Below are 27,159 nucleotides of genomic sequence, written 5' to 3'. Positions count from 1 at the left end.
TATATATATATTTCATGAAAATTCATAAGAAATGTATTGGTTTAAAATGCATAATTTAGTAATGTTTAGATCTGATAACATTTCAGTATTTTGAGCTTCCAGTCAGATAGCACTACGTCATAGCATTGGATGTATAGTTCGTTTTTTAGTTTGAAGTTAGAGACGTTGGAAGCAACACAGTTTTTTGACCGTGCGTACCATGTCTATGTACAATTTAATTTTTTTGGAAGTAAACATTTAAAAAGAAGACTTTGTTTTGCTCGTGTTTCAAATACTGGTTGCAGTTAGACTGGCTTCAAAATGTGGTACAGAAGAATTAAAAGCAACTAACGTTAGGTGCCACAACAATCATGTATGTCTATTCAATTAAATTGATAGATGTCACATGGTTATGACATACCTCTGTAAAATCAAATCTAAGCCCCAAAGCCATGTACAGAGTGTACTGTTAGAATCCACAAATAACAAGAAAATGTGCATGTTATTAGCATGTTATGAGCTTACAAATTTAACTAAAATAACTATTCTGATTTAACCTACCATCAGTATGTACATCCCACAGTTGTTTCCACCCATCTGCTTTGGGATTCCCTGTGAGGTTTGGAGTAAAAAAAGCACATACTTTTACCATCACAGATTCTAAATCACATCAGTTGTTAATGTTAAATATTTTTGTAATGAAATAGACTTTTGTTTTCATTTAAATATAATGTTTCACTTCAAATGTAATCGCAGCTTTCTCTGTCCACTCTCGGCTGTCAATTAGTTTTGCAATGTTCCTGTAAAGAAAAATTATGTACAACTGTTAGGGATGTAGTTGTCCATATCAATTAACCTATCTACATCTCATTTGCAAACAAGTGTCATAGGTGGTTTGTTATTGCATAACTGTTCATGCACATCACTGAAAACTCCAATGAACACAAAATAAAGTTCTTGAACAAAAATAGAGGTTACGGTTTAAAACAGAACAACCGTAAACTCTGAACTCATTCTGAACACTTCTATAACCTGAATGTGTCAATGTATGGTCCAAATGCTGCTTGTTGCATGGAATCGAGAAAATAAATGGCTCTTGTCTTTGGTTTCATAATCTGTAAAACGCACATGCAATGCTTTGTACAAACATCTCTGAAATGGTTTACTGTATATGTAATTAATTGTAATGTGCAAATAAACTAAATTCAACAGCACATTATTGGATATATTAGTGCTAAAATTACAACTAACTGTTAACTTAGTTCTCATCTGAATTACATTACTTACACACAGTAGCCAGTGGCCAGGTAGCCAGGCTGGCAGAGCCACAAGGTCCGTCTGGCTCACATTAGCCTAAAATGTATGTACAAACATATCAGAGCCTAGAAACTATAATGTTTATATTCAATGACAGTACAATCTTTCACAAGATAAAACATTCCAGAACTCACCGGAAGGGACAACTCTGGAAAACAAGAAAGTGGCGGAAGCCAGGTCGCTACCACGTAGGGATTAGCAACATGCACATTGATATCCTGTAACAAAGGAACAAGTGTCAGATACATACAAATGTATCCTGTTTTCAATAAAATCCTTGAGACTGCTACCTTACCATGCGGAAAGCGATGTTCTCAACGATTCTTAGGCAACACTTCAAAATCTATAATTTAATAAAACAAAAAAAATCAGTTCCTTTGAGATTTTTAATCTAATTTTACTTATAAAAATGTATTTTACCGTTGCTTCAACTTCTTCTGCCAATCCTAAAGTCATGAAATCAGAACGCAACAACACAGTTGATCCCACAGACGCAATACGTTCCTCCGGGTCACTGTTAGGGTCCAATACATGTGCAACCTGGAAAAAAAAAATTTAAGCAAGCATAAACTATGATCATGTTAAGATTTTTAGTGTCCACAAACAAATGACTACCATTTTCTGAAGATGTTCTGGTAACGGTTGACCCCACACTGCTTTATTTGGAAGCATGTCCTCCACGGCCCAGAAGGGCTTGTGGCTTGTAGTCCCACTTTGACATGTGTGCTCTTCGCATGGTGGCTGGACAGCAGCTATAATAAAAAACGACAATGACGACATCATGAATTATCACTTCATAAACTTACTACTACAACAGCACATTCATACCTGGAATTTGACTGCATACTCCAGTATCAATTGTGTTGGAGGGTTGAGGATTCACGGCCAAGGATGCATCTAAAACACATCAACATATACATACACTCTCTCTCGCAGTGTGCATCTTATATTTTCAATCATAGATGACTGATCTTCCTACCACAACAACATTACATTCATACCTGAAATTTGACTGCATGCTCCAGTATTAATTGTGTTGGAGGGTTGAGGATTCACGGCCAAGGCTGCACCTAAAATACACAGAAGCATATACATACATACATACACATATATACATACACATATATATATACACACATACATATATATATACACAAAAAAAAAAAAAAATTATATATATATATATATATATATATATATATATATATATATATATATATATATATATATATATATATATATATATATATATATATATATATATATATATATATATATATATATATATATATATATATATATATATATATATAAACACAGTGATAATATATTACCCAAAATGATCTTTCCATTGCAATCAAACTGTAATTCGGTGTTCTCATCAGCAAGTTTTCTTAACTGTTTTACAACCTTATTGTTACGTGCAACATTTTTATGGTGCAAAATATTTCTTGCAATGAAAATGTGGGATGATGGTTTCATCATGTTCAGGAAGTAGTTCTTTTTCTTCATATCTGAAAAGAGTTGCTCAGCTGTCTGACTGTTTATTTTTCCAGCAAGCTCAGGGACAAGGCCAATCCTCCTCAAGGAATCCCTAACGTCTTTGCTATTGTTCTGATGGAACACATCACACAACGCGTAGTGGTCAGATGAACCAGTAACAGGGTGACCATCTTGATCAGCTGGTTCTTTTCGGTGGTTAAGCCATGGCAAACTGACTTCCAAGTCATTTTCAGATGCCGCCTTGATATTTTCTTCTGATGGATGCAGTAAACGACCGTAAAAAGGATGAAAAAAATTCTCTGAACGTTGGTTTGCATGTGAGGCTAGTCCCCTTGGGTAGTCGTACACTGTAACATTGGGTACATGTTTCCACGAAAGCAGGAGGTCAGCATAATCACGAGGGCTCTCTGCTCTGATGTTAAATTTAACAGAATACACAACCCCACAAGGGCAGGTTATAACAGCCCAGCCACCTAAAGGGGGAAAAAAACGATGAATACTCAATATGTCTGTCTCAGAACTGTACAAGCAACTTGGTAAACAGTAAATAACAACCCGATAACAACAAAACGAGCTGGTCTGGCTGCATTGATAACATGAGGCTACCGGTTTACCTGCTGCTCGCTTATGTGCTGAGCTCACCAACTGTGGACGCTCTCGGATCTGGATCATTTGCATCTTCCCGGATTATTCTCCCAAATTCTGTGACTATGCTGTTTTCTGATGCCGGATTTACATCAATCCACATGGCTTCATCTGACTTTTCTGACTGTTCTACTAAGACCTTGCACAAGTACGGACTTCTCAGTTGGACAGAAATTCGGCAGTTCCAGTCCATCTCCTGCAAGCGTGACTATGGAATCATCAACGCACGCCCGACAAGATCAACAGGTTTTTGGATTATTCTACTCCTGTTCCTATCAGGTAACATCCATCCTAACCCAGGCCCAGAATTGATTGAGCTTTTGAGTCCTAACGATTTGAAAGATAGCAGTGGCTTGCGTTTTATTCATGTCAACGTGCGCAGCCTGATTAATAAAATCGATGCTATTCGACTGTGGGCTAAACTGACAGAAAGTGACATAATCGTCTTGTCAGAGACGTGGCTCAAACCATCAATCACAAACAATATGATTCATATCGAAGGGTATAATCTCTTTAGGACGGATCGTGTGGGTAAAGGAGGGGGAGTAGCCATATATGCTAAGGCTTCGTTGGAATGTTGTTCCATTGAAACAATAACAAAGCCAAAATTCTTCGAACTATGTGCAATCAAATTAAATCTCCCCAATGGCGCTTCTCTGACTGTGGTAGGATGCTACCGCCCACCTTCGGCTACAGCTGGTGCAACTGCCCTGCTGTCTGACTTTTTGCATACACTGCCTAACGAGTACATTGTCCTAGGAGACCTGAATTGGGACTGGCTATCGACTCCATCAGCGTTAAGAGACTTATGTGATGCGTTACATTTGACCCAATTAGTACAGTCACCTACACGCTTAAATGCAAAACGAATGGACAAATCTACATTAATTGACGTCATTCTGACCAATGCTCCACATAAGTACTCAGCTACTGGAGTTTTTTGTAATGATGTCAGTGATCATTGTATGGTTGTCTGTGTTAGAAATTGCAAACTGACTAAAACCAAGCCACGGTTTATTTTTAAACGAAATTATAAACGTTTTAATGAACAAGCTTTCCTTCATGAAATCTATCAGAGTGATTTAAACTTAGTTTGTGATATGGATGATGTTGAGCTGGCCTGGAGTTATTTTAAAAATACCTTTTTAGCCATAGTTGACAAACATGCTCCTATTAGAAGATATAGAGTGAGGGGTAGAGATAATCCTTGGTTTAATGACTCTATTGCAACAGCTATTAGAGAACGGAATGAAGCATGGATCAAAGCAAAAAGAAATAATAATGATAAATGTTGGTTAAATTATAGGGTATTAAGAAACAAATGCACAAGACTAATAAAAAGTACAAAAAGTGAACATTATCTGAATTTAATAAATGAAAACCTAAATGACCCCAAACATTTTTGGAAAGCAATTAAATCTTCTTCGGGTGATGTGCCACCCCCCACTATCCCTGAAGTTATAATGGCAAGCCATGGTGAAGTAAGGGGTAAACAAAATATAGTAGATACTTTTAACAAGCACTTTATTAATGCAGGAATAGCTACTCAGTCGGCACTCCAAACCAACTCTACAGATAGTGTAACCTCTATCACAGACTTGTCTAGTGTAGGTTTAAATAATTTTAACTTTACTCCTATATCTGTCTCTGAGGTACGAGAGGCACTGTCAGGCTTGGACTGTAAAAAGTCGGCTGGCCCAGACCAGATTGAGCCATATTTCCTCAAAACTGCTGCAAACTTGATTGCTGATCCTATTTCCTCCCTTTTTAATCTTAGTTTATACAGTGGTTCTATCCCCAAGTCATGGAAATCTGCATTTGTCCTCCCACTATTAAAAAGTGGAGACCCGTCAGCCTTAGACAATTATCGGCCAATCTCCAGGCTATCTGTCTTGGCTAAATTGTTTGAGTCTCTTATAAATGAGCAACTAAAACATTTTTTAGCTGACAACTGTATTTTAAGTCCCACTCAGTCTGGTTTCCGGCAAGGACACAGTACAATTACGGCTGTAACCTCTGTTATCAATGACATTGTTAATGCTTTAGATGATAAAAAGTCTTGTGCTGCTTTATTTATTGATTTATCTAAAGCATTCGACACTGTTGACCATTATCTTCTTCTGCAAAGATTGCAAAACATAGGTTTTAGTAACACTGTGCTAAATTGGTTTTCGAATTATCTGAGTGGTAGAACTCAGTGTGTGGCATTAGATAATTGTACTTCATCCTTGCTTGAAGTAAAAATGGGTGTCCCCCAAGGATCAATTTTGGGTCCTATTTTATTTTCTATTTATATAAATAATTTAGGTTTGAATCTGAATCAAGCAAAGGCTCACTTGTACGCAGATGATACTATTTTGTATACCTCGGCTATGTCATTGAAGGAAGCAATTCATAACTTACAGTCTGCCTTTAGTGAGGTACAAAAATCGCTGGTAGGATTAAAGTTGGTATTAAATGCTAAAAAAACAAAATTAATGGTTTTTACACGTTCACATTCACTTATCGATTTCCCTATTTTAACACAAAGTGGTACTCCAATAGAGAGAGTGAGTTCCTACAAATACCTAGGTATTTGGTTGGATGATAAATTGTCTTTTGGGGTCCATATTGAGAGCCTTTTAAAAAAAAACTCAGACCCAAGTTAGGTTTTTATTTTAGATTAAAGAAGTGCTTTCCATATTCAGCAAGGAAAAGGTTGGTGCAGAGCACATTCTTATCAGTTTTGGACTATGGTGACCTAATTTATATGCACTCTTCTTCATTTTTATTAAAAAAACTAGATGTACTATACCACTCAGCTTTACGTTTCATTACAGGTGCAGCAGCTAGGACTCACCACTGCACTCTGTATGAAACTGTACAATGGTCCTCCCTCTCCCTCAGAAGGAAATTCCATTTATTGATTTTTATTGCAAAAGCACTAATGGGTAAATTACCCATCTATATTTCAAATTTGCTTATTTACCAAAATAGTGTTTATAGGACAAGGTCGTCAAAGAAAATACTACTAATTATTCCATCAACAAGAACAGCCCTTGGTAAAAAAGCGTTCTCATCTTATGCACCAAATGTCTGGAATGAACTCCAAAACACCTTAAATCTAGTGTCACTTCCATCTATCAATACTTTTAAAAACCTTTTAAAGTCAACTCTGACTGAACTGTACAGTTGTTTTTAACTAGGTGCCTTTTACAATTGTATGTTTGTATCTGCTAACGTCAAGTAAAATGATTTGTTTGTGTTCTAGTATGTATAGTGTATGTATAGAGATTTGTGGTGTATTATGTAATTTATGTTTTGTCTTTTATGTATTGAAACTTTTGGCCGCCAGTCTTGGCCAGGACTCCCTGGGAGAAGAGTTACTGTAACTCAATGGGACTTTTCCTGGTTAAATAAAGGTTAAATAAAATAAAAAAAAATTATACATTTTAGAACCCCACATCTTCACTTCACCTCAATTTGAACAGCAAATGTATACAATTTATGTATTTACATATTATATGTAAACAATAACATATCAATACTTGTGGCACACCCTAATACACAACTGTACAGTCTGACTTACCAGATGCACCCCACACTTTCTCAAAAACCTTGTTGTAGGTGACTCTATTTGACATCCTCTGTTTTAGCCGGATGATTAAATCCATCTTAGAACCTTTGTGATCTATTCCACACCCCTTACAAAGGGCCCTTATTTCTCCAATCTAAACAAAAAGAAAAATGGCAACTATAAATTACACATAATTACAGAACAAAACATCTCAATTAACAAACCATACCCGGAGATTTAGCAGCTCATCAGCAAGCCTTTCTTCTGTAAGTGGTATGTCATCCTCAGTTGAGTCTTGTGAAACATGAAGCTTTGCATTCTCTGTATTGAGAACCATGTTGGATGACCTAGTATGAACACCAATCCATGGAGCCCAAAAGCTGTAGCTTGGGTGCACAATGAAGGGGTTCGTCCTCCCACCTAATAAGGAAATAAGCTAAATTGCAGTAAAGAAATAAACTTGGGTTTATTGTATATCGGAAAAGTGATCCAAGGCATACTTGTATAAAAACCTCGGCTTATCATCTCTACTGTTACTGCCTCCCAAAACTTCTCACTATCCACATGGCCATCATAATTTGGCGGAGGGGGGTCGATTTCACTCACTATAATCAATCAATAAAATTAAATGAAACATAGAACATAGTATTTAAAAAGGATACATTTAGATTAGATTCATTTATATTGCATTTTATGAATCTATAATGTTTTTTTTTCATTAAGCTCTATGAAATGATAGGTTTATGTAAAAAAGTCTTAAACAAAAACATTAACAATGTGGACATGATTAAAAAATACAGTTATAAACACACATTTAAATAGATCAGTTATACTATAACATATAAATAAATTAAAAAGGTACCAGGCATGCCAAAGGCTCCCTTCTTGTGGAGATCCATTATGACTACACTAGGGTAGTGCCCACAGTTAACACAATTGTAACTGTAATCTAGTTCCGTCATGGCCTCAAAGTGCAAATAAGCTTGTAGGACAAGCTCAGGTTTAGGGAAAGGCCCACCTTCAGTTGCATGTAATGTTTCCATTACCCTACTTACAGCAGTACTATTCTGAAATTAAAAATAGTAAAAAAAAAAAAAAATAGATTGAATGAATTAAATCAATAACAGCAACTTGAAAAGTTCATGTAAAATTAATAGAAAAACAACGAACTGGGACTATGACATACCTGTACAGAGTTTCTTAGGAACACGCATAAGTGTAATGATAAAAGAATATGGTCATTGAAATTATGCAGCCCGTCTGACCACTCTTGGTACCTATATGTAATTTCACAGTTTGGGCACTGTCTGTAGTAAGTTGATATTCCTAAAGTAGAAAATAAATGCATGATTCTAAAATATCCATGAAAAATATCTGAAAGCACATGTTAAATGTAACAATGATCACACATACCTTGGATTACACCAGAAAACGTCAGGATCTTGGCATCTTTTGTGATGAGTCTTGGATCACTTAAGCTTTGGGTTCTACACTTGGTACATTTCAATTCTGTGGGAATCAGATGTCTTGGAAAGGACTGATTGGAGTTTGCATCTCTGGAAAGATTTAGTAAGGTCTTGGGAAGCTCACTGGGAAGTTTTTTGTGTGTCATCGTGTAGTGGATCATTTCTTTGATGTTGGAGTCAGATGGTGGATAGCTGTTGTCATTTTTTTTTCCTTCAGGTGATTCAGGTGGAACTTCCTCTACACTTTTCACCTTCTTGAACAACTCTTTGTGATGGTGAAAGAGATGCCACTTTGAAACAGCCTTGTGAATACAAGATTTCCTTGGCATTGAGCAAGGGCAGTACCAAGAGTTTTTCTTAACATCATACGAGACCATTACTCTGCCAAGTCTGCTGTAATATGAGCGTTTTTTTTCAAACACAGACACATGCAATTTGTTGAGTTGGTCTCCTATTTGTACAGACACTGACAATGGAACTCCTTCGGCCTGAGATTCCTTCTTCAGATTAATTAATTGTTGCTTTCTTGCCTCTCCAAACCATTTCTGGTCAACCATCACACACAATGTGTCTTCTGTAAGATCAGTCTGAATTTGACCAACACGTGGACAATAGGATAAAGACTGCAAGTGGTCACACTCAAATGGCCGAATACCACTTCTGTGGGCAAAGTCTCTAGTAATGCAGCACTCATCCAATTCACACTCCGACCTTTGTGATTGTCCCCAGGTATTTTTCAAGACGTGGATTGGAGTGGATGCACCATGGAAAGACTTTTCAACAGCAAAAATTCCACTTTTGCCATCAACGCACTGGCATCTTAAATACCTTAGGGATGATACAGTCTCCTTGCATTCTGTGTGTCGTCTTTGGATGTGCTTTCTTAAGTTGTTTTTTAATAATGTCAGATTACAGTGCACACACACAACCGTTTTAGGCTTCACAGCAGCAGTCCTCAGACCTTGGTTTTCTTTTACTGGACAAGTTGGACGACGACGACGACGACGACGACGACGACGACGACGACGACGACAACGACAACGACAACGACAACGACAACGACAACGACAACGACAACGACAACGACAACAACAACAACAACAACAACAACAACAACAACAACAACAACAACAACAACAACCTTTACTAAGTCTTTACTACTTAATGTGGCTAATGTTTTTAAGATCACTGTGCATACTGCCTTTTATACAGTAGGATTAAGGTTGCAGCGGTATAAAATTTCATGGTTAAAAGTTCATGCCTTCCCATGCTATCGGAATCATTGTAAATACATTTACATTTATGCATTTAGCAGACACTTTTTTCCAAAGCGACTTACAACTTGGAATAGTATTATAGTAAATTGTATAGTATTATATAGTAAATATTAGTTTCCTAGCTAAAAGATGGGACATGAATGCCCTCTCAAGTCAAAATTTGAATGTAATGAGCTCGTAATCACAATTTCAGAAGTGGGAAGTAGGACATTTCAGATAGCACGTGAAAGCAGCATTAAACTGTAACGTTAGTTGGGGTAAAACTGTGGCTCTGCGGTCAAGACCCTTCTCGATTCAAGTCTACATCCATGTCAGCACTGAGCTGAACTAAATCATCGACTACACGTTCCAAACTAAATAGAAGGTAGTCGCTTGGTGCATGATCTATATCCTGTTAAATGCAAATCATTATCAATGGGACTTAAAGTGATAGTTCACCCAAAAATGAAAATTCTGTCATCATTTACTCACCCTCAAGTTGTTCCAAACCTTTGTAAATTTCTTTGTTCTGCTGAACACCAAAGAAGATATTTTGAAGAATGTTGGTAACCAAACAGTTAATGGACCCCTTTGACTTCCATAGTATTTTTTTCCCTACTATGGAAGTCAAAGGGGTCCATTAACTGTTTGGTTACCAACATTCTTCAAAATATCTTCTTTGGTGTTCAGCAGAACAAAGAAATTTACAAAGGTTTGGAACAACGTGAGGATGAGTAAATAACAGAATTTTCATTTTTGGGTGAACTATAACTTTACAAAAACCTAATAATTATATATATATATATATATATATAAAAAATTATAATAAACTTAGTATCCACAGTAGTACTACAGTGTAGCGATGATAGCAATCCTGTTAAACCAATCCTGCATTGAGAGAGGTTAGGACTGCCTATGAGACAGAAATAGCACAGTTCAAAATGATACATGACAATTTATTCATTAATTCATTTATGCATTTCTACATTTATTTAATTCTGCATTTTTATTTATTTATTCATTTATTTATACTTAAGTATTCTCGTCCTCCATATTATTGTTATATTCACCTGTAAATTCTGTTTATAGTAATAGCCATCTGTATATTATATTCTAGTACATATTCACCTGTAAATTCTGTTTATAGTAATAGCCATCTGTATATTTATTCACTGTATATATTCATCTGTAAATTCAGTTCTGCTTATAGTAATAACCATCTCTCTACTTATACATATTTATATATATATTCAGAACATTTTTATGTCCTGCACTTACGCAACCATTGTATATCCTGCACTTGCTGCTATTGCACTTCTGGTTAGACCTAAACTGCATTTCGTTGCCTTGTACTTGTACTTGTGTAATGACAATAAAGTTGAATCTAATCTAATTGTACCGTTAAAATCTTGTACCACTGCAACCCTGATTAGTATACGTTTACCAGTCTGTTACCTGTAGAACTTTTGACATTTCCACACTGAAGCTCGGATTCTGATTCAGCTGTAACTGCTGGCTTGGTCTCCATGTTTGGAAGAGACCCTTAAAGCAATAAAAGAAATACCAGATAGAACAGATCACTCTACATGCAGAGGATTATGCCAAACAAAAATGTAATATTTTGTTTTTGTCAAGAAGTCTGACCACTGTTTGAAGAAGCGAGAGTTATCGATGTGGGATCTTGTCTTTTTGCTGTGTCACAAATCCTCCGCACTTTCAATGCAGGGCTCTCTCGCATGCAGGAGTCCGATCCAAACCTCTTTGTTCCGGAGGTGTTGTGGATGTGCTCCTGCTGTATGCTCAAACCCACTACAAAATGAAAAATTATTCATATAAATAATTTGATGAAGTGATTCAAACATTGAATTATCAAATAATTTATCGCTCGACCTCAAATCTCTAAATCAAAATATTTAAACAGTTTTAAGACAACGAAAGACATTGCTATTGTCTATTCAATTACCTGTGGTGTCTTTATTCATGACATTCTTATGATTGTCTGATGTAGTGAGTGAAGCAACTCCTGGTTCACCGACATCACAAGGTTCAGGGTGGCTTGATATGTGAGTCATTAATTGTGACCTATTAATAACGGTCTTCTCACAAAAACAGCAGTGAAAATGTGACCTTGCTCGGCACTGGCCGCTGCATTTGATAATAAGGAAATCTGAAAATGTAAGAACTAAGCACATTACCAAGCAAACTTAATTTATAACTATAGTAGTAAATAGAAATAACCAGTTTGGGAAAAAAACCCACAAACCTTTGTATTTTACTGCTGCTTCAAAATGTCTACGAACATGGATCTGTACCATGTGAGCAATTGAGTTCGTAAAGTCACAAAATGGGCACAGTTTATGAGTAGACTTCATATACACCTCATGTTCTGCTCTGGTTACGACGGTGTGGTGCGTCATGTTTTTATAGAAAAGATTTTCTAAAGTAGAAAAATACAGTTTAATTTTATTATGGGATATGCTTCAGAAATTATACTCCAGATTCGACTCTCGACCACCGTGCTAAACGTTTAAATATAGCTATATTAACTTACACAGCCATTTTACTCACCTCGTTCAATCAACTTGCTGTCTCGTTACTATTACTGCTGTTGCTTTCTACCGTTCTGCCATAGGTTTCGACGTAAACTGCCCCCTGCTGGGTCGGAGCAAAATGTCAAAGGCGGGAAAATAAAATATAGGCGGGGCGACACGTGTCGCTCCGCCTCGATGTGTCGCCCCGCCCCAATCGTCCAGACTGCACTCTGGGGTTACTCAGCAGGAACGGTTTCCTCCCTTTCCCCCGCCCAGAGAATCTGGCACGCCCATGCAAACACTCGAGATCATTAACGTTACTTGTGAACGAGTGAACGCTGACAGTTTCTCAGTGTTTGGATGTACAAATGAAAACAGAAGTCTTTCTTCAGTTCCTTCTGATCTGTGATCATTGATTTCTTATGTGTAGCTTATTATTTATTATTTGTGGACACGCAGCGGCTTCTCTCTCTCCCGACAGAACGGTGTTTTCGTGTTTTCTATCTTGTGAGTCAGTGTTTTTGTACGTCCTTGTCGCGTCTATCTGTTCTAAAATGTGCATACAGTCTTTTCTGTTTAACATCAGCAGTCACATCTTTAGAGATAAACTTCACGCACGCTGAAGCTCGGCCTCCAACATCCCCGACCCCCAGTACTGCATCTGGCCCACAGCGGAGGCACCAAACGCGGCGTGAGATTAAGCAGAAGGGGGGTAAGCGTGAGGGTATCCGGCTAGGCTAGCCAGCTTTCCCCACAATAAACTGGATTACATTCGATTACAGCTGTTGTGTCTTTGTTTGCGCTGTGTAACGTTACTCAATGCGCGTCAATGACGCTATTCATATGATTGGAACATATCTAGAAATAATGCTGTACTCAACACTTACTAACTCGTTCATCTCGCTGTAATGGTACATTGCATGTGTTACAAAGTTGGTAGAATAATGATGAAGAGGACTCGGTGTGACTGGGACTCGTGTTTATTCAGAACTCTCAGATACAAACACAATAAACTCGCGCTGACAGACAGCGCTCTCATAACTCAGTAGTTACTATAAATAACTTTGTTAGCAATCGCTTCGTCTCCGTGATGTCCGGTTCGCGAACGAATCATTCTTTTGAATCGGTTCTTTTTAGTGAACCGAACCAGTTCACCAAATCGGACTGAATCGTTCTAAACGGTTCGCGTCTCGAGGCAGCGCTGATCCATAATTGACTAAAGTTACTAACTTTCTGACATGAGTGACAGCCCCTCCGACTATAAATAAACTAATAACCTGAAGTATATGCTAGTAACTACAACAGTTCACCCTGAACTGAGACATGCTGAGAGAACTGATGAGAAGTGAACACAAGTCCATCCGTCTCTCTGGCAGACTCGTGCCTGCTCGTGCCTGCTCGTGCCTCGTTAAACCACGCCCCCTCCGCTCATTTAAAATGCAAAGATGTCAGCCAATCACAACAGTGGGCGTTTTTACTGAAGTCTCACAGCAGACACGCCTCTTGAAGCAGGGCATTCAGCCACAGGGAAAACAGCAGTATAGAAAAAATGCCTTTTATTTCTAAATTATGACATTTTATGATGTAAAAATCATACTAATAATATAAGTACACCTCAGAAAACACTATAAAATAATAGAAAAATGCCATGCCATGGGACCTTTAAATAAAAATGCTTGTTTTTATAACAAGGAGGTTTTAATGGTACAAAGACCTCTTAAGATCAAGGGTCGAGGCAAATTTATTTCCTCATGTCATGATCCATTTAATGCTGAGCACAGTAGACCTGAAAAGAGGAAACGTCTCTGTTGTTTTTCTGAAGCACGTTTTCAGTGAATTTGAAAGAAAAGTACCTTCCACTTTCTTACATCAGCAACAAAGCAGAAAGAGGATGAAGGAAAGGAAGAGCTAAAAACAACTTGCGTCTCACAATGTTCATACTCAGAAATGGATTTACATGAATGTCTTTTTGAGGAATTCCTCTCCTACTGTGTATAAGAAGGAGCTCAGACATTATTCTGGACACATCAGCTCTGAGATCTTCAAGCTCTACAGATTCTTTCTGTCATTGTGAACAAACATCTTGAAGAATGAGAAGCCTGATGTTTCTGCTGGTCCTGGTTCTCTTCGGCTCTGTGCAGATGACTTCAAGCGGTGAGGACTCTTTGGTTTTTATTTAAGATAAAATGGATTGCTTTCAGATGATTTATGGCAGGTTTAGCTTCATTTGTTGGATTAGGGAATTTACAAATATAGCTGTAATGATTTTATTCATAATTTTTTTTGTTGTTGGCACTATTATGGTATAGATTTGTGATATTTTGCATGTCTTAAAATTTCAGCTCCCCTTGCATTTGAGGTACATTCAAATTGCTGTGGAGAGTTCACTAATGTGAAGGTTCCTGTGAAACTGGTGAAGTCTTTCTACTGGACCAGCAGTGACTGTCCCAGACGAGCCATTGTGTGAGTGTCATCTTAGACATTATTTCATTTTCAAACTGCAAAGTGAACATGAATGAGACTCTCCATTAAAGAAACACTTTGATCTAAATCTTGTTCTTGTACTTTTCTCCTCAGGTTTCAGATGATTTCAGGGAAAAAGTTCTGTGTAGATCCAGAGGCCACCTGGGTGAACGGCCATATTGCTAAAGTGGACAAAAGAACAACATCTGCTGCTGCCACAACATCATCAACAACAACAACACCTGCTGCAACAACATCTACAACACCTGCTGCAACAACACCAACATCAACAACACCTGCTGCAACAACATCTACAACACCTGCTGCAACAACATCTACAACACCTGCTGCAACAACATCTACAACACCTGCTGCAACAACATCAACAACACCTGCTGCAACAACATCAACAACACCTGCTGCAACAACATCAACATCAACAACACCTGCTGCATCAACATCAACATCAACAACACCTGCTGCAACAACACCAACATCAACAACACCTGCTGCTGCATCAACATCAACAACACCTGCTGCTGCAACAACATCAACATCAACAACACCTGCTGCAACAACATCAACATCAACAACACCTGCAGCAACAACATCAACAACACCTGCTGCAACAACATCAACATCAACAACACCTGCTGCATCAACATCAACATCAACAACACCTGCTGCATCAACATCAACAACACCTGCTGCTGCAACAACATCAACATCAACAACACCTGCTGCAACAACATCAACATCAACAACACCTGCAGCAACAACATCAACAACAACTGCTGCAACAACATCAACAACAACTGCTGCAACAACAAAAACAGCTTCTGCTGCAACAACTGCTACTACAGCAAAGACTCAGAGCCCCACAGTCTCAAGAAACTCCACTGTTCCCATTTGAACTCTGCATTTCATATCGCATATCTGACCACTATTTTTGATGTGTATGTGAAAATATTTCCTAGTAAAATAATTTATTGATTTAATTGATTGGACTTTTTTAATAAAATATAAATTATTATAATGTAGTGATGTTTTTTTTAAAGCAATCTTTTTATCTAAATGGCATTTAGTAGTTCAGTAGTAAAAGTAGATGGGTAATATCAAGAACTGACAAAATGTAAAATGTGTACCTTGAATGCAATGTAAGTCGCTTTGGATGAAAGCGTCTGCAAAATGCATAAATGTAAATGTAATACAAAAAAATCGAAAAAATAAATATAAATACAATAAATATTTGATGCAATACAACTTTATTGTTAGTTTTCACGGAAATTCATTTTGCATCGATAAGGTCAGCTTCATGTGTATACCCACTCAATTTACATATATATTCCATTTACAACATTTACAACACAAGACATGCTGTTCATACAAAACATACTCCAAAAAATAAACTCTAATTTATCACAGAACTGTTCCTGGTTAAATAGTCTAATGCAAAGAGTTTTTTAGTCCAATTATACTGAGGGCTCTAAAATGCCTATTTGATGTTAGAAGTTCATGCTCACTGTAATACATGTGAGGGATCAGAAGAAGCACTACGAGCCACTCTGATCATACTTGAGTTGTGATCTATCTGAAGAGATTGTCCCAGTGGTAAGCCAATGATCTTTGCACAAATACGAACTTGCTTAAAGGGGTACTTCAGCGCTGGGAAGATGAATGTGTATTTAAATGAATGAGTCATTTATGTAGTAGAATTAGAAATGTGAAATTATTTTTGAATTTGGTGCCTTTTAGACTGAGAAAAGACAGAAAATTGGTGTTTGTCTCAAGTGGATGAAAGACAACAACTCCCAGAATGCACTTGCTTCGCTGCCCAACGAGGCCACTCCCAAAGCTACAGCTACTGGTTATCACTTGCCCACCATGACACCGCCCCCACCGTTGTTTGGATTTTCATAGTAATTAAATAATTTTGTTCAGTTAGAGAACAGACACTACAATTAAAAACTGAACGTGTCTTTTCAATAAAGTGTGAGTGAGCCGAACAAAAATCATGCCACAGATGCAGCAGGAGTCAGATTTCATTCATCACGAGAGAAGAGCAGAGCAGAGCTGAGGTAAGCGCGACACGTTTTTTTGGAAGTTTAACTTTCACAGGAATTCATTGAAAAGTTGAAACACTCGCTTTGCTCCGCACTACGCCGAGCGGCCGTGCGCATTTACATTCTGTGAGTGAGATCCCACCCCTATGGGCGGGTTGATAACATGCGTAACTAGCTCCTTCTACTGGCTGTAGTCTCTAGCCTCTGGCCAAAAAATCCTTTGGGATTTAAGATTTGTTTCCAGAAATAAAATGCATAATTCTCTCGTCTCAGGGGGGCATGAGGGGGAAAGTACGATCATTCGAATATACTACCGGGTAACCCTTTAAATAATTTAGATTTAGATTTACAGACAAACTACTGGCTTTCTTTGATTTGGTACACTGAAAGACACATCTGTCTTCCTCCACAGTCAATACTGACAATACTGTGCACTAGTAGGTCTCTAGGTAAATCGGCACATTTCCAAACGCTTTTCTTTTACATCACGTAGATGAAGAAGGCAAGCTGGCAGGCAGTGTGATGCTTTGGGCAATGTTCTGATGGGAAACCTTGGGTCCTGCCTTCCATGTGGATGTTTCTTTGACATGTACCACCTACCTAAGCATTGTTGCAGAACATGTACACCCTTTCATGGAAATGGTATTCCCGGGTGGCTGTGGCCTCTTTCAGCCGGATAATGCACCCTGCCACAAAGCAAAAATGGTTCAGGAATGGTTTGAGGAGCACAACAATAAAAATACATAGACATTTTTTTTACTGTGTGTCACCCCTTCATTATTAATCATTTTATTGCTGTCTAATATGCATCATGTTATGGAAATTGGTTTGTTATGAGGGAAACAGAAACGTCTTTCCTTAGCATTTTTGAAAAGTTCTGCGTAGAGATGATAACATTGTCAAAACGATGCCCGTTCACACAGATCCCCGAAACAACTAAAAATGCTGTATTATCCAGGCGAAGCCATTGGTTGGCAATGTCCCTTTGTAAAGAAACGCAAAGCGCCTACAATATAGACTGAACATGTAATACGCATGTGCATGACGTCTCCGTTTTCACAAATGTGTACTTGACAAGGAGACGATAACGATTTTGTTTTCAAAAACTTGCACTTTGAAACCCATTTTCAAAAGTTTGCATTTTCATGCCCCCCAAAACAATGTTGTCGTGAAAAAGAATGGCCAAAAGACATAGCAGGTTTTCCGTTTTTAGTTGAAAATGGAGTAAATGCCCCCGATGCAAAAGCTTAAAATTCTCCCTTAATTTGACACTAGCAAGGCCGATCTTGAGCAAAATGTTCAGTGTGTTGCAGTCTAAGATACTACAGCGCACTACAATAAAGAGCTGCAATTGTGACGCAATACAAAGCAGTGAAATACGTGAACGTAAGAAAATGCTGAGGAGGTGATTTTAATGATGCAAGATCATATATTCCATTCACAAGAAATCTACTTCCTCCCTTCTCAGCGTGAAAACACTGTCTCTCTGTGTCAAAAATTTGTTTTTCCATTGAAATTATTTTCACAGTTATGAGTATGGTCTAGTTATTAAACTAGAAAAGTACAGAGCTCCTAAAGGGACGATAGAAAAATATGAGATGGGAATAAAAATGTGTTCACTTGCCAAAGTTTTGCTTTCCCAGAGAAACTTTATGTTTGCTTGCAAAACGCAAAACATCGACGTAATTTTTCTTCCCATCACATATTTTTTCCTTTAACATGTCCATTTAGGCGTTCCGTATTAAAGATATTAAGCAGAAGGGGAAAGTCAAGTCTAAAAAAAAAAACTAATGAAAACCATTACGAATGCGCATAAATGCCTGATGGACATCCGCTCTTTCTAAGAATATTTGCCCCTGTGAATGCTGAGCAAGGCAATTTGAAGAAAACATGAATTGGACCCTTTCTTACGCAGAGGAGAAACAGAAGTAGAAAGAGGATGAGGAATGGAAACAGCTCAAACCATGATATGTTGATCCTCAGAAGTGCATTTACTTGAATATATATTACGATTATCTATGAAGTTACCCTCTGCATGACACTCTGAAATGTTTTCTCAGAATATATTTGCTTTCACTTGGGTTCCTTTTAAAATGAGTTCAACTAAAAAACACAATTATTTGATTATTTACTCACCGGCATGTCTTTCAAAACGTGAAAGAGTTCCTTTAAACAAAAATAAAATAAAAATTAATCGCTGAATGTTCAAGATCCCCTTTACTTAAAATGTAATTGAATGGTGATCATGCTATAATAAAATAAGAATGTCAAGGCAATATTTCTAATAAACAATGAGTTTCATTCTGTTCCTCTCACAAAGCTACCATGTCTTCAGATGTTTTGAAATATGCACACAGGCTCACTGTAAACCCTAATGCTCAAAATAATTCATTGGTTTGAGTAGAGCCAACTCAAATTAAACACATTAGTTCAAACAAATGAACTTGTTTGAGTATTTAGAACTTTTTATTTTGAGTCCTCAAAACAGACACATTTTAAGTCTGAATTGTTTCATTGTTTTGAGTTTTATGAACTTGTTTCTTTTAATTTAGACAAAATTAAATTGAACCGAAACTTGGCTTGGATTTCTATTTCCCAGCATGCTTTGCCACGACACTCAAAAGGGGAACCAAATGCCTAAATTTGGTGTTGTTTTTTTGTGCAAGTTCAGCAAATCCGTAAAAATAGGGCACAATGTACTGTATTAATTTAACATAATTTTCCGTATTATTTTTAAGAGTGCAGAGATATTGACTCTAAATCTGTTTGTAATTAGCCACTTGCAGAATACCTGCACAAAACTGCACATGTATCTATTAAAAATATTTATTACATCATTATTCTCCCAGAGCCAAAACATAAGAATTTTTTTTTTTTGTGTAATTGTCTGTAAGGGACAGACAAAAAGGGAACAGATATTGATCCTCATGTCACAGACAGAGTTCTGAATGTCTAGTCAATGAACTTCTCACCTTCAATATATAACGGGACACAGATGTCATTCGGTAAACACTTTCAGACCAGACTCACGAAGGGCTGAAACGTGTGAGCCGATTCTCCTGAAGAATGAGGAATCTGATGTCTCTGCTGCTCCTGCTGCTCTTCTGCTCTCTTCAGATGACTTCAAGTGGTAAGTAATGATCTGACATTATATACTTCAAGTTATTTGTGCTATTATAATGCAATTCATTTTGGGCAACCTCCAACAGTCTATTTTATTCCATCAGCATATGTCCATAAATGCATTTACTGTGTGTTTATTAAGTTTAAAGGTGAAACCTTTTGAAATGTTTTATGAAACACTTTCAGGTCCTATAGCACTTGAATCTGGATCAACATGCTGTTTCCAGTTCTACAGTTTTAAAATTCCTCTGAAACGAGTGGTGTCTTTTTACCGGACCAGCAGCCGCTGTCCCATATCAGCTATTGTGTAAGTGTCCTCTGAAGATTTCCAGAATCCAACTCAACGATTCAATCTGATCAGATCTTTTACTTTTTTTTGGCCTCAGGTTTCGGACAGTTATCGGAAAGGAGTTCTGTGTACATCCAAAGACGTCCTGGGTGAGCGACCATATTGCTGAAGTGAACAAGAGAAACAGAACAACAGCTACAGCTACAGCAAAGACTCCAAGCACTACAGTCTAAATATCTATTTAATGGAGAAAAATGTTCTGACTTATTGTCCTATTGTTTCTCTACAATGCTTTTTATTAATCTATAATAAATGTTATTATTAATATTTCTTTTGTTTCAATTATCTTACATTGTACACCAGCTGCATCGAAAACATTTTCTTACGCAAATTTGAAGTTGTTGTATAGTGTTTTGTGGACATTAAAATGACTTTTAATAATAAAAGTGGATTTAAGGTGTCTTCTCATAGTGATCTTTCATAATAATACATACTAGTATTTATTTCTGAAGTCTTTTTGTTTAGGAATCATTAAAGGGTTAGTTCACCCAAAAATGAAAATTCTGTCATTAATTACTTACCCTCATGTCATTCGACACCTGTAAGACCTCCGTTCATCTTCGGAACACAAATGAAGATATTTTAGCTGAAATCCGATGGCTCGGAAAGGCCTCCATTGGCACAATGCACTTTACACTCTCAAGACCCATAAAAGGTACTAAAGACGTCATTACAATCCATCTCACTACAGTGCAGGTTCTACAATAACTTTATAAAGCAGCGAGAATCGTTTTTGTGCGCAAAAAACCCCTAAATAACGACTTATAGTGATGACCGATTTCAAAACAATGCATCATGAAGCTTCGAAGCGTTATGAATCAGCGAGTCGAATCATGATTCGGATCGCGTGTCAAACTGCTGAAATACGTGACTTTGGCGATCCAAACCGCTGAATCGACTCACTGATTCATAACGCTTCGAAGCTTCTTGATGCATTATTTTGAAATCGGTCATCACTATATAAGTCGTTATTTAGGGTTTTTTTGCGCACAAAAACTATTCTCGCCGCTTTATAAAGTTATTGTAGAACCTGCACTGTAGTGAGATGGATTGTAATGACGTCTTTAGTACCTTTTATAGGTCTTGAGAGTGTAAAGTGCATTGTGCCAATGGAGGCCTTTCCGAGCCATCGGATTTCAGCTAAAATATCTTCATTTGTGTTCCAAAGATGAACAGAGGTCTTACGGGTGTCCAACGACATGAGGGTAAGTAATTAATGACAGAATTTTCATTTTTGGGTGAACTAACCCTTTAAATATATTTCCTTTTAAATGTATCTTCAAATTACACAGCGGATAAAACAATTAAATGAATCATCCCAAGAAAAGTGCTTAAAATTCAACGAAATGTAACATAATTTCTACATCTACACAGATACATACCCCCCCGTACATATGAGTAAAATTGTGAAATAAACCTGCTGTCATGATCACCAGTGAGAGTGCCCTGTGATTACCACCAGAGGGCACGCCACCCCGGACTGTCATTCCATCAAAATGATAACCTTGAGAACCTTGTTTATAAATAGACTCCATAAATAAAATAAAAAAATAGCTGGATGCTTTTTACGGAAGTTTACTACACTGGCATCGATGGAATTAAATACTAAATACTACAACTTTTTAAAATTAAAATAGACTATGTGTTTTTATGTCATATATATTTTTTTATTTAAAATGTTTTTCAGTGAATATTACACTAACTGCTACTTGACATAATCTAATAAAACTGTCAAGTTACCTAAAGATACAGATACTTTAATCATGAAAAATCTTAACATATGACAATATTCAATTTTCTCTATATTAAAATTAGCGGTAACACTTTACAATAAGGTTAACATTAGTTAATGCATTAGTTAACATGTACTAACCATGAACAACACCTCTGTTCAGCGTTAGTTCATCTTTGTCACAGTGCATTAAGTAATGATTTTAATGACAAGATTTTAATAATGCATTAGTAAATGTTAACAAAGATAAATAAATGCTTAATAAATACAAAAGTGTGGTTCATCATTAGTTCATGTTAACTAATGTAGTTAGCTAATGTTAGCTATATATTAACCTTATTGTAAAGTGTTACCAAATTAGCAATAATAATACAGCTCATTCAAAGTTTACATTAGATCAGTAAGGTTTATTATTGAGAGATAATCAGATGAACACAGTTTATTAAAATAATAATAACTCTGAAATCTTACAATACTATATTGCAGGTGTCAAGATCCCAGCCTGTGTTCCCCTGTCTTGTGTGAGGACTTTTTTTTTATTGGTGATTTCCTGTCTTGGTCTTGTGCCATGTTTTGCTGTATATTAACATTCTTTTTCTAAAGGCAATAGAATGTCCTATTTATAGATTGAAGCTACTAAAGTAGTTCATTAGAGGGCATGTGTGGGTAATTACAAATATTTCCCCCTTTTCTCTTTTCCTGTCTGAGCTCTCGATGCTGACATATACTGTATATATTATTTTTACATTTTTTTAATATTGCATATGCATATGCATCTGCCGTGCCGAGGCAAAGTCAAATACTACATATTTTTCATTTTTCCTCCGTCCGAGTGCCTGCCACTACAAAAACCACAATCCATAGTAAAATCCAGTGAGCCAATGAAATGCAAGTGGGTGGAATTCTATGACATCACCAAGTGGCCAGTCAATAGAGGTTGATTTCTCTAGGAGGAGGACAATCGCCTTTCATGCTCGGAGCATTGTAACATTTTTCTCTGGCCGATGCTCGCATGCTTGTTTTTGTCCTGTGCACGTTTACCTCCCATAAATATCTTATCACCAGCTCAGTCTTTTAAGATTGAATTAGTCTGGAGAGTCTGCTCTGTATTTCCTACTGCACAAGAGGCGGGATCAACGGGCATAGTTCAAAAGACTCTGTACGCAATTGGATAGTCCTTGAACCAATCAGACCAATGATCTGTCGATTCTCTATTCGTCATCGTGTTAAAACCGCCAATAGCGTGCCAGGTGGATAAGCCGGTTTGTGATTGGTCCCTGCAGATTTGTAACGGAAGCAGAATAGAAAAATGTACAGGTTTCCAGCCTGAGCTGCAGGGCAAAATCAAATTGCTGGCAGATCGGGCTGGGTTTATCCAGTCTAGTAAATATCCATTAATTTAGTCCAAATCTACGGTGGCCCAGTATAGTGCACAACACAACGCAATATAAAAAGCAAACATAAGTTCACAACACAACGAAAACAAGCCACAACACAAAGAAATCAAGCCACAACACAACGAAAAAGCCACAACACAATGGAAACAAGCCACAACACAACGGAATCAAGCCACAACACAACAAAAAAGCCACAACACACCGAAATCAAGCCACAACACAAAGGGAATGCTCCCAACCACTCGGGGGCACTCGGAGCGCGGTAAAGTTGCCACTGTTCTATAGAATCTGCAATCTTACAAAGATATCAATAACACAATTAGTTTTAACAGCATGTAGGCTAACCATTGTTTATAGACATTAAATATTAATTCAAAATCACCTACATCCATTATAGCTGCATATTTATGCAAGAGAACGCTTTCTTTGACCCGATACCACGGCGCTAAGGGAACATCTGCCAATTCCACCAAGTGTTTGAAACGTATTGTATTAATTAAAATTACTTTTAACATTTAAAAACAGACATGTTAAAATTCCACAGCTTGATTGTATTAACTGACTTAGTAATGTACAACACAACATTGGAATTTGAAAATTAAGTTTCAACTTGGAGGAATTGGCAGACATTCCCTTAGCGCTGTGGCAGCGGGTCAAAACGTTCTCGTAATAAATATATAAATATGCATCTATAATGCACGTAGTGTTTAAATATTTGTAAGACTGGCGTGGCGAATCTATAGAAGGAAAACTAACTTTACCGCACCCCGAGAGTCCCCTAGTGGTCGGGAGCGTTTCCGTTGTGTTGTGGCTTTTTCGTTGTGTTGTGGCTTGATTTTATTGTGTTGTGGCTTGATTCCGTTATGTTGTGGCTTTATTTCTTTGTGTTGGGGCTTTTTCGTTGTGTTGTGGATTTATGTATGCTTTTTACATTTCGTTGTGTTGTGCACTACTGGGCCACCGTACAAATCAGAATCAGGCGTGAGGATTCATCATCAAGTAAACGTAAAATTATAAAGACAACTAATTAATTATATATGAAAATTAACAAAACAGAAAAACTAAAATAAGATACATTTTATTCTATAGTTTACAATAAAATCCAAAGTACTGTATCTAATAGATAGTATATAGGAAGAAGGATCCAAAAGAAGTAAGATATTTGCAGAGGAAGAGGAGTAGCAAAAGTACAAAATAATAACATAGAATATATATGCAGGAAACTTGCATCTTCCTAAACTTGTGTTTTGGTCTGATAAGAAAAGGTCAAACAGACGTTTATGTCACATGCTAGAGTCAAATGCTACAGTTGCAAAGAGAGACAAAAATAGATGTGGTTTGTCACCTTTAAGAGACTCTCATATCTGCGGCGATGGAAACAGATTATATTTCGAAACAAAGGTACATCACGTAATCAAGGGAAAATACACCCTCCCGCTCGTACAGTAAAGACGAGACACCAAAGCTCTTACATTTGGAAAGAAACAAACATATCAGAGCATATAGTAGAAAATGATTAAAGAAGTCAATAACATGTAAAAGAATAATAATTAATGATGATTAAATGAATACACTATATTGCCAAAAGTCTTGGGACGCCTGCCTTTACATGTACATGAACTTTAATGACATCCCATTCTTAATCCGTAGGGTTTAATATGGAGTTGGCCCACCCTTTGAAGCTATAACAGCTTCAACTCTTCTGGGAAGACTTTCCACAAGGTTTAGGAGTGTGTTTATGGGAATTTGACCATTCTTCTAGAAACGCATTTGTGAGGTCAGGCACTGATGTTGGAAGAGAAGGCCTGGCTCACAGTCTCACCTCTAATTCATCCCAAAGGTGTTTTATCGGGTTGAGGTCAGGACTCTGTGCAGGCCAGTCAAGTTCCTCCACACCAAACTCGCTCATCCATGTCTTTATGAACCTTGCGTTGTGCACTGGTGCGCAGTCATGTTGGACCAGTAAGGGGCCATCCCCAAACAGTTCCCACAAATTTGGGGGCATGAAATTGTCCAAAATATTTTGGTATGCTGAAGCTTTCACTGGAACTAAGGGGCCAAGCCCAACCCCTGAAAAACAACCCCACAACATAATACCCCCTCCACCAAACTTTACACTTAGCACAATGCAGTCAGGCAAGTCTTGGCAACTGCCAAACCCAGACTCGTCCATCGGATTGCCAGACAGAGAAGCATGATTGGTCATTCCAGTGAACACGTCTCCACTGCTTTAGAGTCCATTCCATGAAGCTCTCTACGCACTGTTCTTGAGCTAATCTGAAGGCCACACGAAGTTTGGAGGTCTGTAGCTATTGACTTTGAAGAAAGTTGGGGACTTCTGCGCACTGTGCACCTCAGCATGCGCTGACCCCACTCTGTGATTTTACGTGGCCTACCACTTCGTGGCTGAGTTGCTGTTGTTCCCAATTGCTTTCACTTTGTTATAGCCTAATTAATACCACTAACAGTTGACCATGGAATATTTAGTAGTGAGGAAATTTCATGAATGCACTTATTGCAGAGGTGTAAAACTATAACAGTACCACGCTTGAATTCACTGAGCTCCTGAGAGCGACCCATTCTTTCACAAATGTTTGTAGAAGCGTCTGCATGCTTAGGTGCTTGACTTTATACACCTGTGGCCATGGAAGTGATTGAAACACCTGAATTCAGTGATTTGGAGGGGTGTCCCAATACTTTTGGCAATATAGTGTCGCTATCAATCACTAAAGAAGAGATAAAGATTCATAAAAAGGAATAATTAAAGTCATCAATCAAAAGAATAAACTGAATAATTTTGAATATGAATCATTTGATTTTAAATAAGATTTAGGTTTACAGACAAGCTATTAAACCAGGTCATACTGCAATACAAAATAACACTAATTATTTGCTCCAAAAGATCTGTTCTGTCTTCTTACAGAGAAATTCTACACGAGGAGACCATGACAGATCAGAATCTATCATAATACCAAAATATGAGGCTTGATTAATTTCCACATTGTGAATTTTCATTGGATGTAACTGAATATCATCAGAAAACTAGTAATGCAGTCAGTATTATAAACCATAAAGGTAACTAATGGCAGTTACAATTCAGAGAGAAACATGTATTGTTTATCTTTGCTATCTGTATTTTGTTTCTGTGAAACACATTGGATAATATATAGATTTAGCTGTAAATTAATTTTATTTCTCACCAACAAATCTAGTTGATTATTATTAAAAGCTGCTGAAAACTATGGGAAACTTTATCAATACGTGGTATAGCTCTGAAGCGCAACTGCATTATTTTAAGGAGCCTGTGGAAGGTCATTTGAATTGAAATAGGGTATTTACGTGAATGCATTAGCTGCATTTTTAGCACATATAGCAACACCTTCAAGAAAAGAGGAAGAGGGTTCAGAGACAAGTGCCGTACTTAGAAAAGGCTGCGTCACTGGTCCAGAGAATCAGCATATTGGGGATTTCTTTCAACACAAAAAACTAATTCGCTGTCTCTATATAATGGAGTGCTGGCAGTTCACCGTATCCACCTTTTTCCTGGTTAGCGAAATTACCCATGACTCATAGCGGGTTTGAACCGGAAGTCGGTTGTCCTTTTCCGGTTCGAAGCTTGTGTACGTTTGATAGCTTGTAGCTCGCTATCTTGTTTGCTGTAAACGCCGGTGTTTCTCCATGGATGACGCACAAATGGACAAAAAACGGAGATGGATACACACTATGGATGTTTTAACAAGTCGTGATGACAGTACTGTAACAGTCCCTCATCCATCCCG

At 37.4% G+C, this 27,159-nt stretch overlaps 4 protein-coding genes across 4 annotated transcripts; all 4 read right to left on the bottom strand.

Moving 5' to 3' along the window:
* Nucleotides 1-400: 400 nt before the first annotated feature.
* LOC307121757 (uncharacterized protein) lies at nucleotides 401-3,267 on the bottom strand. The gene is made up of 11 exons (XM_079809514.1): nucleotides 2,631-3,267; nucleotides 2,298-2,366; nucleotides 2,125-2,193; nucleotides 1,912-2,048; nucleotides 1,717-1,836; nucleotides 1,592-1,639; nucleotides 1,431-1,514; nucleotides 1,267-1,332; nucleotides 719-779; nucleotides 541-591; nucleotides 401-445 (listed from the first exon to the last, which is right to left on the bottom strand). The coding sequence occupies exons 1-9, from the start codon at nucleotides 2,806-2,808 to the stop codon at nucleotides 759-761; spliced, it is 792 nt and encodes a 263-aa protein (XP_079665640.1). The 5' UTR covers nucleotides 2,809-3,267; the 3' UTR covers nucleotides 401-445; nucleotides 541-591; nucleotides 719-758.
* A 157-nt stretch (nucleotides 3,268-3,424) lies between these two features.
* LOC307121828 (uncharacterized protein) lies at nucleotides 3,425-9,023 on the bottom strand (the record flags this gene model as incomplete). Its single annotated transcript, XM_079809584.1, has 8 exons — nucleotides 3,425-3,652; nucleotides 4,586-4,614; nucleotides 7,013-7,154; nucleotides 7,230-7,420; nucleotides 7,501-7,605; nucleotides 7,863-8,067; nucleotides 8,187-8,326; nucleotides 8,414-9,023. 8 exons carry the CDS (start codon nucleotides 9,021-9,023, stop codon nucleotides 3,425-3,427), a joined length of 1,650 nt encoding a protein of 549 aa, XP_079665710.1.
* A 1,543-nt stretch (nucleotides 9,024-10,566) lies between these two features.
* On the bottom strand, nucleotides 10,567-12,346 carry LOC307121540 (uncharacterized protein). Its single transcript, XM_079809148.1, has 6 exons — nucleotides 12,291-12,346; nucleotides 11,986-12,159; nucleotides 11,686-11,889; nucleotides 11,367-11,531; nucleotides 10,851-11,264; nucleotides 10,567-10,792 (listed from the first exon to the last, which is right to left on the bottom strand). The coding sequence occupies exons 2-5, from the start codon at nucleotides 12,137-12,139 to the stop codon at nucleotides 11,152-11,154; spliced, it is 636 nt and encodes a 211-aa protein (XP_079665274.1). The 5' UTR covers nucleotides 12,140-12,159; nucleotides 12,291-12,346; the 3' UTR covers nucleotides 10,567-10,792; nucleotides 10,851-11,151.
* A 2,487-nt stretch (nucleotides 12,347-14,833) lies between these two features.
* LOC307121827 (uncharacterized protein) lies at nucleotides 14,834-17,349 on the bottom strand (the record flags this gene model as incomplete). The annotated part of the gene is made up of 3 exons (XM_079809583.1): nucleotides 14,834-15,453; nucleotides 15,484-15,573; nucleotides 17,331-17,349. The coding sequence occupies 3 exons, from the start codon at nucleotides 17,347-17,349 to the stop codon at nucleotides 14,834-14,836; spliced, it is 729 nt and encodes a 242-aa protein (XP_079665709.1).
* Between the last annotated feature and the right edge of the window lie 9,810 nt (nucleotides 17,350-27,159).

Source organism: Gobio gobio (genome assembly GCF_949357685.1).
Source record: "Gobio gobio genome assembly, chromosome: 25".
NCBI lineage: Eukaryota > Metazoa > Chordata > Actinopteri > Cypriniformes > Gobionidae > Gobio > Gobio gobio.
This window is presented reverse-complemented; position numbering and strand designations above follow the sequence as displayed.